Source organism: Schistocerca serialis, chromosome 5 (genome assembly GCF_023864345.2).
Source record: "Schistocerca serialis cubense isolate TAMUIC-IGC-003099 chromosome 5, iqSchSeri2.2, whole genome shotgun sequence".
In the NCBI taxonomy this organism is placed as follows: Eukaryota; Metazoa; Arthropoda; class Insecta; order Orthoptera; family Acrididae; genus Schistocerca; species Schistocerca serialis.
The window spans coordinates 567,681,724-567,698,206 of NC_064642.1; the positions used below are offsets into that span (position 1 = coordinate 567,681,724).

Sequence of the window (16,483 nt, forward strand, 5' to 3'; positions counted from 1 at the left end):
AGCTTACGTAAATGGTTAGGGATCTGTTAATCACTGCAGGTTCGAATGTGTGGCAATAAGGTACCTCTTAGGGAAATGGAAGTACCATTTTGTGCACTCAGTCTGGATGTCAAAGAGGCTGTTCTTGCAGCCACTGAGAGAGAAAAGTGCTGATTGAGGTGCACAGATAAAACAATGCCTACCAACTTGGCTTTGGAGCTGTATTTGGATCAATCTAGATCAGCCTTGCTAACAGAATTTCAACAAAGCTCACAATCTGCAGCATTGTTCAAAGAACTCTATGTTACCCCCTGCTTCTGAGTCAAATGGAAGGCCTGAATCAGTGACTTTGAAAGTTCTGTGAAAAGCTAGGTTGCATCTTTCCAGTCTTGAACTATAGAGTTGAGAACTGTAGGTGCCCTTTTGAACTGGTCAAAGGCATACTACACTTCACAAGCTGCTAGCCAAGTATGTCAGGTATCCAACTGTGTGTAGGATGCACATAATGGCTTTTCAGATCAGGCAACTCCAAAACCAGTCCAAATAATGATAGCTCTAGAAGACCGTGCATAATCAGTGTAAGTGATGCAGAAAAGGACAGCCAGAGTTGCATCTAAAATGGCAATCAGTTTTGGGCTATGTCCACTCTCAAACAAACCAATGTCTTCCAAGTAAAATGTCCATACAAAATCACAGTAAATAAAATGAGTACATATGCATATGGTTTCCTACTAATGCTAGTCAGTATCTGGACTATCAACAATATCTCAAGACTGCATGTCAATAGCCACCAGGAGAAATAACTGAACTGGACATTCTATTAATTATGTTAGTCAGTGTTCCAGTATTCACTGTATTCAGAACATTAGGATATTAGTTGGGACAATACATATGTGTGCTCACTGTATTTACAGCTATTTTGGATAGATATTTTACTTGGCAAATATTGACTGGTTTGAGAAGTCACTGACCAAAGAAAGATCCATTCTAGTTGCAACTCTGGCTGTCTCCTTTTGCATCACAATTTAAAATGATTGTTGTACCACTATATCCAGCATGCTGGAGCATTGCAGATTATTGTAAGATCCAAGGAATGCACCACAAAACTGAAATTATTAAAATCAAAGTGATTAGCTGCTGAAACATTTGCAATAAAGTGTTTGCATTTGAAACACTCTTAAAAACAGTGAAGCTCACATAATACTAGGTACAGTAAATCCAAAATTGACAGCTGGGAGATTTTTTTGGGTAAATTAAATTGTATATCAAAAGAGTAGGTTAGTGAGTAATTGAAGTGATGTATTTGGCACGGTAGACAAGAAGCTGTAATTCACTGAGATAGAAACTGAAGCTACATGTAAGAGAATTTGGACAATATTCATTATCAGGAATGGGCATAAACTTAAAACTAGATATTTCTTTTGACAACAAGAGCCACCCTACATGTAAGTGAAAATTTTAGAGAAAACCTCAGCTTGCTGGTATACTTTTTGCCCAATCAAACTGTCATCACAGTAGTATTCATTATCAGGAATGGGCATAAACTTAAAACTAGATATTTCTTTTGACAACAAGAGCCACCCTACATGTAAGTGAAAATTTTAGAGAAAACCTCAGCTTGCTGGTATACTTTTTGCCCAATCAAACTGTCATCACAGTAGGGGACTTTAATCATCCAGCAGTTAATTTGGGAAGGTAGTACAGTTATGGGCATGATAGCATCTTACAAAACAATACTAAATGCCTTTACCATATAGTTCAGAAGCCCAATCATGATAGAAATATATTAGATCTAATTGTAACAAATTCACTAGATCTCTTTTAGTACAACCACATGTAAACAGGTATCAGCAAACACAAGGACTGTAGCAACACTGAAACACTGATTACCAAAGCACAAATAGCAACTAAAAACTTGTAGAAAGATTTACATGTACAATAAATTAGGTAAAGAGGTACAAGATCCTATCTCAAGAAGGAAATGAAGCTACGGTCAAGAATATGTAGAGGACTGTGCTGCGTTCACCAGAAGACAGGAGGATAGCCATATAGAGAAAAGGTGCCATGCAGCAAGGTCAGCTTCCAGAAAGGTGCAACATAGTTCTTGCCACATGTCAAAGAGGATGCACACAATACAGACTACGTCATGCTTCTGCCTTATATCACATATATAGTTCCCAAGTGGACACCCCTCTGACTAATGCAGATAAAAGCTGATGCACAGCTCTGCTCAGTCATTATCTAGAGTATCTACATTATCTCAAGACTGCATCAAGACCACGTCTATAATCAACACAAAAATAACTGATTTGGACATTATACTAATTATGTTAGTCAGTGTTCACTGTATTCAAAACTAGACTAGTGTTCAAAGTTAGATTAGTGCAAGTGAACTATGAACTACATTGCCACACATTATCTTTATACTTTAATCAAGTATTACAAAATTTCAATTAATAAATTATTATTTTGATAGCCAAATGCACAAAGCAGTAGCCAGGAATAAGTTTTTCCAGCACTTTACAAGATACACCAAGGTAACAAAGACAGGATAGCAGAGCTACAGGGGCTCACTAGAGACTGAAAATTTCTGTGTAAAAATGAAAAATACAGAGAGCCTTATGCTGATTGTCTCATTCATGATACACTCATTATGCACTTGTCCAATAGCTAGTGAAAGACTATTTGCCTTTAATCTGGGTGCATGACCAGATACTTGCATCAATGTGGTCCATTTCAAAGATGCTAGTGTATTCATGATGCATCAACAACAAGAATGCCACAGACAGGCCATGAATGAGGCCATGAGAGACTACCACAGGACATAAAAAGGCAACAGCACCTAATAAGCATATATCATAGAGGGAAATTACATTAATATATATGCAGTAATATTAATCACAAGCGCAAAGACTGTTCTTCAGGAATGTGCAACACATATATTGCAAAAAGGAAGGTCATAAATCTGAAGCATGCACCATAAAGCAAATTAGGCAACATAATAGCACATGTAAGCAAGTATACAAAGGCTGTTAAAGACAAGCAAGTGCAACCAATTAAAAATCATGGGCAAAGAGTAAAGTGAACAATGTCTTCTCTGCTGATGACAAGCTTTTCTCTGTAACATTGAAAAGTAAATTAAGTGTTATTTAAATAAGTAAATAATTCATTTATAATTCACATATTTTTTCATTGTAGCTCCCATTTTCTTGAAATACCATACAATATGAAATGATGCACAATATTAACTTATTATGTGGAGTCAAATTATATTAATTTCATATACAAGTCACCAAGAACTGAGCAGTTATATGTAGAAGCAGTTTTTGTATCATTTGCAACTTCTACAGTAGAATATTGTGGTACAAAGAACTGTCGACTGACATGAAGATCATGAATACTAGGAAATTTTTAATTTAACAAGGCAATCAATCTTGAATTGCCTCTTCATGCAATTTGGAATAAAAGGCAATGGGTAACCTGGGATGGAATAACAACTATGTGCAATAGTGTATATTGCTACTCACCTCACAGAGGGGACACCAGGCAAATTTCAAGCATGTTTAAAAGTAGACTAAGCTATAAGACAAAGTTCTTCTTCAGATGTAGTAAAAAGACCCACCCACTCATCCAAACACACACACACACACACACACACATTCATACATGTACTGCACATTACACTGGGTGGCATGCTTGGCAAATTGGTAGCCCACCTGTCTCTTGGCAATAGCTAGGTGATTGGCATTCATGCCAATTGATAGTTTGTTAGTGGTTATAATACTGTAGAACACCACACAGCTTCGCAGCCAAGTTGGTATATCACACAGCTGCTTTCACAGATGGCACTGCCTCTGGCGAAGTAGGAGATACCTTCATGCAACTAGGTCTGTTGCATTCAAATAACGTCCGGGAATTCAGTCAGGTAACACTTTCAGTGACTGCCAATATTTCGGCTGGAGAACAACCCACCATTCTCAAGGCAACGTCCCCTCTAGGCAGTTTGCCTTGAAAATGGCAGGGTGTTCTCCTGCCAAAATAACGGCGGTCGCTGGAAGTGTTACCTGGCTGAATTCCTGGAAGTTATTTGAAAGTTGTATACACTAGGAGAAACTCAGTTCTCAGGTCTATTGCAGGCAGTGAGCCATGGGGGAAAGGGTTGGGAGCTGGGATGGAATGGAGATGGACAAGAATATTGCGTATATTGGGTGGGCAGCAAAATACTTCTTTGGGAGGGGTACAAGGAGAGTATTTCACATTTCTGGGCATGATGAGAGTATTTTGAATCCCTGGTAGGAAATGTGATGTAGCTGCTCCAGTCCCAGATGGTACCCATCCCAACATGTCGTTGTTGAATGTGGCAGTCGCTTTCCATATTCTCCAGGAGCTCTGCTACATCATGCGGTAGAGGCGGTACATACATTAGATCTTTAATGTGTCCCCACGTCACACAGAGTGAGATCTGGTGATCAGGGAGGCCATTTCATGAAACAGATGTCCCCTTCTGTAGCACAGCCAATCCATCGATGTAGCAGTTCTGTGTTCAGGTACCCATGAACTTCACAATGAAAATGGGGTGGAGCCCCATCCTGCTGAAAGATGAACAGAGAGTCCGATTGCATTTGAGGCATCAGCTATTGCTGCAACATGTCCAAGTAGGAATATCCAATGACAGTGCTCTCAGCAAAGAAGAATGGCCTCTACAGTTTTTGATGTGACAAGCTACCAAAAAAAAAAATTACCTTTGGGGAACCACGCTCGAATTCAATGCATTTGTGTGGATGCTTTGTACCCCAGATTCGACAATTATGCCTGTTCACTTTCCCATTAGTATGAAAAGTGGCTTTGTTGCTAAAAATTAAGCGATCAACAATGCCATCTGAATCCTCATTCAATTGTTGCAACTGCGAACAAAACTCAAAACACTTGTCTTTGTCATCATCATTGAGCTTTTGCACTGGCTCCAATTTGAATGGTTTCATAGGTCGCTTCTGTTGCAGGACTTTCCACACTGTCATTGAAGCCATTTTGAGTTCATGGGATGCACGACACACCAATTTCTTTGGACTCCTTATGAATGTCTCTTATATATGCTCCACATTCACTTCACTTACATTGGAATGTCCGCTTCTCTTTTCCAGGCACAAGCAACCCGTTGTAATGAATTTGTTGTGCCAGTGGTAAATGGCTTTCCTTGTTGGTGGCTTCCTACCATACTTGGTTCTAAACATCCATTGGTAGCACACTTGTTTTTGTCGAACTTCAACACACGGAAAGCTCGCTCAGCACCTGAACTCGCCATGTTTGCGACTAACGCTGACTATTGGCAAATTACCAAACTACGCTGTGGCAGTATACATGAAGAAAAACTTTCAAGGTTTCTCTTTAAAATGACATATGTATGATATTTGTACAATGTTTTGTTCTTATGCAATAAATAATTGAGTGTTCCCGTACTTTATGTACAGGTAGCTTAGTCTAGTTTTAAATGTACTTTAAGTGTGCCAGTTACTCAACACCTTCTCTATGTGGTGAATATCAGCATGCCCTATTTCATATTTTTGTTACTCCACCCAACTTTTCACTGTTTGTTTGAAACTTATTTTGACATATCATGTTAAGTAAGTTGCTATGAGGAATGAATTGGGTGATATCTTATGAAAATTGTAATCAATTAAAAAATTAGAATAATCATCAGAACAATTGCAAATCTGATAATTTGTAAAATAGTTAGCATTCGACACAATTGAGCAAGGCATTGGGAATTACAAGTCTCTATTACATAGTTCACAGAATATATAATGTGTTGCGGTAAAGCACCCATCTATTTTTCTCTTTGCTTTTCCTTTGCATGTTGTGTATAACACCAAGAATTGCAATTATTATTATTTATCAAACCTATGATTCTTAAGGTTTTAACATCATACACATTGTTTGCATCAGTCTCTTGACTACGTCTAGATTCCAAGTATTTCCACAAGCAATTAATTTGATATCCTCATGAAGATACAGTTATACATAGGACTACGTACACTGATCACTCAGAACATTAAGACCACAGACCTACTATCGATATAAACCCATCCACACAATCACAGTGACACCTTGCGAGAAATTACTGCTAGTTAGACACATGCATGCCACATGTAGTATCAGTAAGCGTCTGTGGAATGGGGAAGGTGTGCCATCTTACTGAGTTTAACCAAGGGTAAATTATAATGGCCTAAAGGCCCACCACAATCGTTTCAGAAACTGCACAACTTGTCAGGTGTTCAAGGAGTGCTCTGGTGAGTGTCTTCAACATGTGGCAAAACCAAGGTGAAACCATGTCAAGATGTCGTGGAGTTAGGTGGCCATCCCTCATCACAGATGTCAGACATTGTAGGCTGGGTAGATTGGTAAAAACAGGACAGGTGGTGAACTAACATCAGACTTTAATGCTGGGGAGATAACAAGTGTTGCTGAGCACACAGTGGACCGAACAGTCCTAATGATGGGCCTCTGCAGTTGACGACCCACACATGCACCAATGTTAACACCACCACATCGGCATGGGCACGTGACCAGCAGCACTGGACATTGGCACAGTGGTAGCACATAGCTTGGTCTGACGAATCCCAGTACCTTCTTCATCACGTCAATGGGAGGGCGTGACTCCATCATCTTACAGGGGAACATCTCCTTGACACTTGTACTTCAGGATAGATTAGTTAGTTAGTTAGTTAGAATTTATGGGATTAAGTGACTTGTGTGAGCAGATGTGGTGCCAACTCCCTCTAGCGACCTACCAAGGCCTCATCGCTTCCATGCCATGATGCATTGCTGCTGTTATCTGTGCCAAAGGTGGACATTCTGGCTATTAGGTTGGTGGTTATAACGTTCTGGCTGATCAGTGTATATCATAAACCTCTTTTCATATATATAACTGAGTGAATGATAAAAGAATAAATAATTAAATCATCACCTGCATTATGCCAGCACATCATATGTATCTTGGCATTAGTCTTCAGTTCAGAAGTCAGTAAACCACTGCTGACAAACACTGCAGCATACTTGTTTATGGAATTGTATGTGAGACTGATTGTCCACAAACCCTAGGCAAGTAACAAATATGTTTCTATCAGGTTTTATAAGACAATTAAGTATCTGAGCAATACATACATCGACAAAAATGAAGTGTTTACATTTACTGCACTGCAACAAATATGTGCCTAAAGCATTAGGTAAAGATAATGATAATAATGAACAGCAGTTGATAGCCAATTCAGTGAATTGTTGTGAACTAAGACAAAATTTCCACATTGAATAATGGATGGGAATTCCCTTTAAATGTGGATAAATGCAGGATAATATCTATATCCCCCTCAACCACTCCCATGAACCATGGACCCTGCCGAGGTGGGACAGCTTGCTCATCTCAATGACACAGATAGCTGTACAATAGGTGCAACCACAACACAGAGGTATCTGTGGAGAAGCCAGACTAGCCCTTGGTTCCTGAAGAGAGGCAGCAGCCTATGCAGTTGTTGCAAGGGCAACTGTCTGGATGATTGATTGACTCGGCCTTGTAAAATTACCCAACATGGACTTGCTGTGCTAGTACTGCAAATAGCAAAAAGTAAGGGGAAACTATGGGAGTTCTTTTTTCTCCAAGGGCAAGCTAGCTCTACTGTATAGCTTAATAATGATGGAATCCTTTTTAATATTTCCATTAATTGCAGTGCAATAAGTAAGTGCCTAAAGCATTACGAAAAGTAACCACTGGGGTAGGTAGTATTACTATTAAGAGGAACGAGACCATCCTAACCAACTGTGAACAAGTAGCTAATGTATTTAACAACCATTTCTTAAGCTTAGGAGAAAAAATTGGTGAGAACAGTTCAAAAGAAAAAGCCAGGCAGTACATGGAAGAGTCTGTTTTGAAAAAAATTAGTTAGATTAAGTTTCACCTAACAACCTCTTGTGAAATAAGTAAAATTATTAAATCTTTGAAAAATAAATGTTCTGTTGGCATAGATGACATCTCTAATACGATATTAAAACAATGTGGAGCAATTACAGCTGAGTCACATGTGTAATGCATCACTAACTCAAGGTATTTTTCCAGACTGGTTAAAATATGCCATTGTCAGGCTCTACAAAAAAGGGGGCACAACAGATGTCAATAATTATCAGCCAGTATCCCTGCTTAGAGCATTTTCAAAAATCTTCAAGAAAGTAATGTGCTCAAGACTGGTTAGCTATTTCAACATTAATGGGATACTTAGTAAATCACAGTTCGGATTTCAAAAATGCTGTCCCACTGAGACAGCAATATACAATTTCACTGTCCACATAATAGAGTCTTTAAATAGTAAAATGTCACCAAAAGGAATTTTCTGTGGCTTGTCCAAAGCATTTGATTGTGTGAACCATGACATTATGTTGCAGAAATTATGGTTCTATGGTATAAATGGAATAGCATATGAGAGGTTTAAGTCATACCTACAGAACAGGAAGCAAAAAGTTTCCTTATATGGGTCAAGTGATTTAAATAATTTTGCCACTTCATCTAACTGGGGTGAAATTACATTAGGTGTTCCACAGGGTTCAATCATGGGTCCCCTTCTGTTCTTGATATATGTGAATGACCTCCCTTCCTATCTGAAACAGGAAGCTGAACTGACACTGTTTGCTGATGATACAAGCATCATTATTAATCTGGTAAAAGAAACTCCAATTGAAAATGATACAAATAAGGTCTTTGGAAAAGTCATTAATTGGTTTTCTGTAAATGGACTTGCTCTAAACCTTGAAAAAACACAGTACATCCAATTTTCTGCTGCAAAAAGTACAGTTCCTTCAATAAATATAACACATCAACAGAAGTCAGTAGACAGGGTAGAGCATACTAAGTTTTTGGGTGTACACATAGATGAGAATCTTAACTGAAAAATTCATAATTTGGATCTCCTAAAGTGACTAGGTTCAGCACCTTTTGCAATCAGAATAATTGCCAATTTTGAGGATACAGAAATTAGTAAGCTAACATACTTTGCATACTTTCACTCTCTGATGTCATACGGAATAATATTTTAGGGTAACTCAACACCTAGACAAAAAGTATCCACTGCTCAAAAGAAAGTGGTTAGTTTAATGTGTGGGGTTCAGTCACACATCTTTTTAAAAGATTGGGAATTCTTACAACAGCCTCACAGTACATTTACTCACCAACGAAATTTGTTCTCAACAATGTGGACCATTTTAAAAACAACAGCGACAGTCATGATTATAATACCAGAAAAAAGAAAAACTTACACTATCCTTTACTCAACCTATCTTTGGCACAGAAAGGGGTCAAATATGCTGCTGCAAAAATTTTTGACAAATTACCAGATGGAATAAAATGTCTGACAGACAGCAGTAATAGCTTCAAAAATAAATTGAAATCATATCTCCTTGACAACTCCTACACCATAGATGAATTCTTGAATAGGAATAAATAAATCCATAAATATAGCATATGCATTTTGTGCCATTTAAGGGAATGGGGTAAATAATAGAAATATTAATCCTGATGTAACTTACCAAACGAAAGCATTGGTATGTTGATAGAGACACTAACAAACACAAACACACACACAAAATTCAAGCCTTCACAACCCACGGTTGCTTCATCAGGAAAGAGGGAAGGAGAGGGAAAGACGAAAGGATGTGGGTTTTAAGGGAGAGGGTAAGGAGTCATTCCAATCCCGGGAGTGGAAAGACGTATATATATATATATATATATATATATATATATATATATATATATATATATAACACCGTGAATTCATTGTCCCAGGAAGGGGAAACTTTATTGACACATTCCTGGGGTCAGATACATCACATGATCACACTGACAGAACCACAGGCACATAGACACAGGCAACAGAGCATGCACAATGTCGGCACTAGTACAGTGTATATCCACCTTTCGCAGCAATGCAGGCTGCTATTCTCCCATGGAGACGATCGTAGAGATGCTGGATGTAGTCCTGTGGAACGGCTTGCCATGCCATTTCCACCTGGCGCCTCAGTTGGACCAGCGATCGTGCTGGACGTGCAGACCGCGTGAGACGACGCTTCATCCAGTCCCAAACATTCTCAATGGGGGACAGATCCGGAGATCTTGCTGGTCAGGGTAGTTGACTTACACCTTCTAGAGCACGTTGGGTGGCACGGGATACATGCGGACGTGCATTGTCCTGTTGGAACAGCAAGTTCCCTTGCCGGTCTAGGAATGGTAGAACGATGGGTTCGATGACGGTTTGGATGTACCGTGCACTATTCAGTGTCCCCTCGATGATCACCAGTGGTGTACGGCCAGTGTAGGAGATCGCTCCCCACACCATGATGCCGGGTGTTGGCCCTGTGTGCCTCGGTCGTATGCAGTCCTGATTGTGGCGCTCACCTGCACGGCGCCAAACACGCATACGACCATCATTGGCACCAAGGCAGAAGCGACTCTCATCGCTGAAGACGACACGTCTCCATTCGTCCCTCCATTCACGCCTGTCGCGACACCACTGGAGGCGGGCTGCACGATGTTGGAGCGTGAGCGGAAGACGGCCTAACGGTGTGCGGGACCGTAGCCCAGCTTCATGGAGACGGTTGCGAATGGTCCTCGCCGATACCCCAGGAACAACAGTGTCCCCAATTTGCTGGGAAGTGGCAGTGCGGTCCCCTACGGCACTGCGTAGGATCCTACGGTCTTGGCGTGCATCCGTGCGTCGCTGCGGTCCGGTCCCAGGTCGACGGGCACGTGCACCTTCCACCGACCACTGGCGACAACATCAATGTACTGTGGAGACCTCACGCCCCACGTGTTGAGCAATTCGGCGGTACGTCCACCCGGCCTCCCGCATGCCCACTATACGCCCTCGCTCAAAGTCCGTCAACTGCACATACGGTTCACGTCCACGCTGTCGCGGCATGCTACCAGTGTTAAAGACTGCGATGGAGCTCCGTATGCCACGGCAAACTGGCTGACACTGACGGCGGCGGTGCACAAATGCTGCGCAGCTAGCGCCATTCGACGGCCAACACCGCGGTTCCTGGTGTGTCCGCTGTGCCGTGCGTGTGATCATTGCTTGTACAGCTCTCTCGCAGTGTCCGGAGCAAGTATGGTGGGTCTGACACACCGGTGTCAATGTGTTCTTTTTTCCATTTCCAGGAGTGTATATATAGTTATAATAGAGGGAAACATCCCACGTAGGAAAAATATATCTAAAAACAAAGATGATGTGACTTACCAAATGAAAGTGTTGGCAGGTCGACAGACGCACAAACAAACACAAACATACACACAAAATTCAAGCTTTCGCAACAAACTGTTGCCTCATCAGGAAAGAGGGAAGGAGAGGGAAAGACGAAAGGATGTGGGTTTTAAGGGAGAGGGTAAGGAGTCATTCCAATCCCGGGAGCGGAAAGACTTACCTTAGGGGGAAAAAAGGACGGGTATACACTCGCACACACACACATATCCATCCACACATATACAGACACAAGTCTTTCCGCTCGCGGGATTAGAATGACTCCTTACCCTCTCCCTTAAAACCCACATCCTTTCGTCTTTCCCTCTCCTTCCCTCTTTCCTGATGAGGCAACAGTTTGTTGCGAAAGCTTGAATTTTGTGTGTATGTTTGTGTTTGTTTGTGTGTCTGTCAACCTGCCAACACTTAACATTCCTTTACAAATGTCTGCTTGTGTCTGTGTATGTGCGGATGGATATGTGTGTGTGTGTGTGTGTGTGAGTGTATACCTGTCCTTTTTTCCCCCTAAGGTAAGTCTTTCTGCTTCCGGGATTGAAATGACTCCTTACCCTCTCCCTTATAACCCACATCCTTTCGTCTTTCCCTCTCCTTCCCTCTTCCTGATGAAGCAACCGTTGGTTGTGAAAGCTTGAATTTTGTGTGTATGTTTGTGTGTCTATCAACCTGCCAGCGCTTTTGTTTGCTAAGTCACATCATCTTTGTTTTTAGATATATTTTTCCCACATGGAATGTTTCCCTCTAAAATATATATATATATATATATATATATATATATATATATATATATATATATATATATATATATAATAGAGGGAAACATTCCACGTGGGAAAAATATATCAAAAAAGAAAGATGATGAAACTTACCAAACAAAAGCGCTGGCAGGTCGATAGACACACAAACAAACACAAACATACACACAAAATTCTAGCTTTCGCAACCAATGGTTGCCTCGTCAGGAAAGAGGGAAGGAGAAGGAAAGACAAAAGGATATGGGTTTTAAGGGAGAGGGTAAGGAGTCATTCCAATCCCGGGAGCGGAAAGACTTACCTTAGGGGGAAAAAAGGACAGGTATACACTCGCACACACACACATATCCATCCACACATACACAGACACAAGCTTGTGTCTGTGTATGTGTGGATGGATATGTGTGTGTGTGCGAGTGTATACCTGTCCTTTTTTCCCCCTAAGGTAAGTCTTTCCCGGGATTGGAATGACTCCTTACCCTCTCCCTTAAAACCCATATCCTTTTGTCTTTCCTTCTCCTTCCCTCTTTCCTGACGAGGCAACCATTGGTTGCGAAAGCTAGAATTTTGTGTGTATGTTTGTGTTTGTTTGTGTGTCTATCGACCTGCCAGCGCTTTTGTTTGGTAAGTTTCATCATCTTTCTTTTTTGATATATATATATATATATATATATATATATATATATATATATAAAACTCTTTGCGTTTACAAATGTCTGCTTGTGACTGTGTATGTGCGGATGGATATGCCTGTGTGTGCGAGTGTATACCTGTCCTTTTTTTCCCCCTAAGGTAAGTCTTTCCGCTCCCGGGATTGGAATGACTCCTTACCCTCTCCCTTAAAACCCACATCCTTCCCTCTTTCCTGATGAGGCAACAGTTTGTTGCGAAAGCTTGAATTTTGTGTGTATGTTTGTGTTTGTTTGTGTGTCTATTGACCTGCCAGCGCTTTCGTTTGGTAAGTCACATCATCTTCGTTTTGATATATATATATATATATATATATATATATATATATATATATATATATATATATATATATATATATATCACATTCCACATCATAATGGCTACCATACCATGCCATGCGACTGATCAATGGAACATGCAACCAACTAACCAACTAACTAACTGATGATAATGATGAATGACAATAGATAGCCAGTTCAGTGAATTGCTGTGAACTAAATAAAATGTCCGCATTGAATAATGAATGGCAACTCTCTTTAAATGTGGATAAATGCAGGATAATATCTATACCTCCCCCATCCTCTCCCATCAACCATGGACCCTGCCGAAGTGGGGCAGCTTGCACACCTCAATAAAACAGACAGCTGTACAAAAGGTGAAACTACAACATATATGTACCTGTGGGAAAGCCAGACTAACCTGTGGTTCCTGAAGAGAGGCAGTAGTTGCAGGGGCAACAGTCTGGATGAATGATTGATCTGGCCTTGTAACATTATCCAATATGGCCATGGTGTGCTGGTACTGGGAATAGCCGAAACCAAGGAGAAAATACAGCTGCAATTTTTAGCTCCAAGGGCACGCTAGCTCTACTGTATGGCTTAATGATGATGGCATCCTCTTGGGCAAAATGTTCCAAAGGTAAAATAGTCCCCCATTTGGATCTCCAGGTGGGGACTGCTCAGGAGGATGTCAATATCAAGAAAATCGAACAGGCCTTCTACAGATCAGAACATGGAATGTTAGATCCCTTTATCTGGTAGGCATGTTACCGAAATTAAAAAGGGAAATGGATAAGTTAAAGACAAATATAGTGGGAATAAGTGAAGTGTTACGGCAGGATGGACAAGACTTCATCAGGTCAGTACAGCTTCATTGACAAAAAATCAAACAGCAGTAACACATTTATCCCACTATGAGTCAAGATGGTCAATGCATTTATGGAAAAAGGTAGCAGTAGCCTATGGAACCATGAACTCTACCAAGGTGTGCATCTCTTTGTCTGAAGCAAACTGATAGCTATGGATGCTTTCTTCAGGACTCAAAAAATATGGAAATCGCATGGGGTGTGATCAGGACTATATGGAGGACATGTAAGGGTTTCCCAGCAAAACTTCTTCAGTGTAATCAATCCAACCTTGGCAACATGTGGGTAGGAAATCAGATTTTTAATTGTAAGACATTTCCAGGGACAGCTGAGAACTCTGGCCATAATTTATTGGCTATGAATTCCAGATTGAAGCTGAAGAAATTGCAAAAAGTATGACATTAAAGAGACAGTACCTGGATAAATTACAGAAACCAGAGGCTGTTGAGAGTTTCAGAGGAAACTTATGGCAACAGGGGAGAGGGATACAACAGAAAACAAATGAGTAACTTTCAGAGATGAAATATGGAAGGTGGCAGAGCACCATATAGGTAAAAAAGGTGGCCTGGTATAAATCCCTGGATAACACAGGAGATACTGAATTTAACAGACAAAAGGAGAAAATATAAAATGCAGGAAAAAAGAACACAGACATTTAAAAACGTGAGACTGACAGGAAGTATAAAATACCTAAGCAGGAATGACTAGATGGAAAATGCAAGGCTGTAGAACCATGCTGCCTTTAGGAAAATTAAAGAGCCCTTTGGAGAAAAGAGAAGAAATGGGATGAATCTCAAGAACTCAGATGTTTTCAGATCTTTGAGATTGATTGATTATTATGTTTTATGTGGGAAAGTGTCTGAAGTTCATTGAGTGTTCCAAACAGTGTTTTGCTGCACAATGTTGTATTTTCATTCAAAACTTTATTTCCTTGTATGACTGCTTTTTGAATGTGATAGTTCTCCTCTATTGTGAGTTATTAATAGAAACTATTACCTTTTTTCCCCTTACAACTCAAACTTAACTCCATCTGAACTGGCCTTGGAAGGCCTAATGGTACCGCTGTCATCCCCAGCCCATAGGTATCACTGGATGTGGGTATGGAGGGGCATGTAGTGAAGCACACCATTATTCCGGCCATTGTCAGTTTTCATGACCAGAGCTCTCAGTCAAGTAGCTCTTCAATTGGCTTCACAAGGGATGAGTGCACCCACTTGCCATCAGCAGTCAGCAGACCAGGATGGTCAGCCATCCAAGTGCTAGCCAAGCCCGACAGCATTTAACTTCGATGACCTGATAGTAACCGTTATTACAACTGCAAGAAGGCCATTGGCATCCAGAGGAGCACCATCACATCCAAAAAATGATGATACAAGGAAAGAAAGTCTTGAATGAAAATGCAACACAGTGCAACAAAACACTGTATGGAGCACTCAGTGAACTATACAGAGACACTTCCCTACATAAGACATCATAAACAAATATTCTGAGATATCCGAAAACAACTGTTTTCTCAGCCCACTCCTCCCTCTCCCTCTTTCCCACTCATTCTCCCTCCCCCCCCCCCCCCCCCCTCTACCTCCATTTCCGTCTAATTCACACACACACACACACACACACACACACACAAAAATTGCAGTAGCCACCAGAAAGATAGCAGGAGGTGCACATTGGCACGGCACATCACGGACAGTAGTTCCCGCAAGTAAAGTCCCATCCACCAGAAGGCGCGTGAGAATTCGGCTGTGACCTCTACTGGCGGAACAACAATAACTCCGGCAGCACGGGCCGTGCCGATGTGCGCCTCCTGCGATCTTTCTGGTGGCTACTGCACAAATCATTTACGTTCTCCACCCTACAGACAAACCACAATAGTTCTCACAAAAAATTTAAAATTAGCACCACATTAAACATAGGGCAAACAATGGACAAGTGAGCTGTGACAACAACATATCACCTCTCAATGAGCATGGAGACAGAAGTTCTGCTCAAATCACGCTTTGTCACATTTGTGGAACAACTATTTGAAGTAAACTTATGTGCAAAATTATATAAATAACAGTCTGAAAACAGTATTACCAATACCAATAGAAAGAGATATCCATCAAAGGTACACAACAGGACAGGAAACATAAATACAGAAACATATATAGCCAATACCCACAAAACAATGTGTCAGAAATGGACAAATAATTTCTTCATGATTACTTTGCAGATTACATGGTGTCAGAAACGAGAAAAAAGGGCACGAAAACCCATCTATAATAATGCAGTTTCACTAGCAATATTATTTTCAGGTGAGCAATCAAAACAAAGCAAACAAAGTGCACATTTTTAGATCTGCAATTGATAAATTATCATTAACTTTATATTATACTTTATGGAAATAAATTTGACCCACAGAAGATGACACATAGGTGTTGAAACATATCTGGGTGAATGAAAAGAAATAAATAGTGTTTTGCATAAAATAAATTTTAAGACAACCCAAATTTTACTCTCATATTTCAAGAAGATGGTAATAATTTTAATTCTGAATAAGGTTGGTGTGACAGGTCAGAATGCTACTGAACCATCAGTTTAATAAGTCATCCCTGCAAAATATTGGCACAAATGGAAAAAGGTAG

General features: G+C 40.4%; 1 protein-coding gene across 1 annotated transcript in view; it reads right to left on the bottom strand.

Annotated features, from left to right (window-relative positions):
- LOC126481561 (calcium-activated chloride channel regulator 1-like) overlaps positions 1–16,483 on the bottom strand; it is a 167,655-nt gene that overhangs the window by 68,055 nt on the left and 83,117 nt on the right. Inside the window, exon 7 of the mRNA XM_050105405.1 lies at positions 6,944–7,073. Coding sequence (XP_049961362.1) covers positions 6,944–7,073 — 130 coding nt within the window. The remainder of the gene's footprint in view (positions 1–6,943; positions 7,074–16,483) is intronic.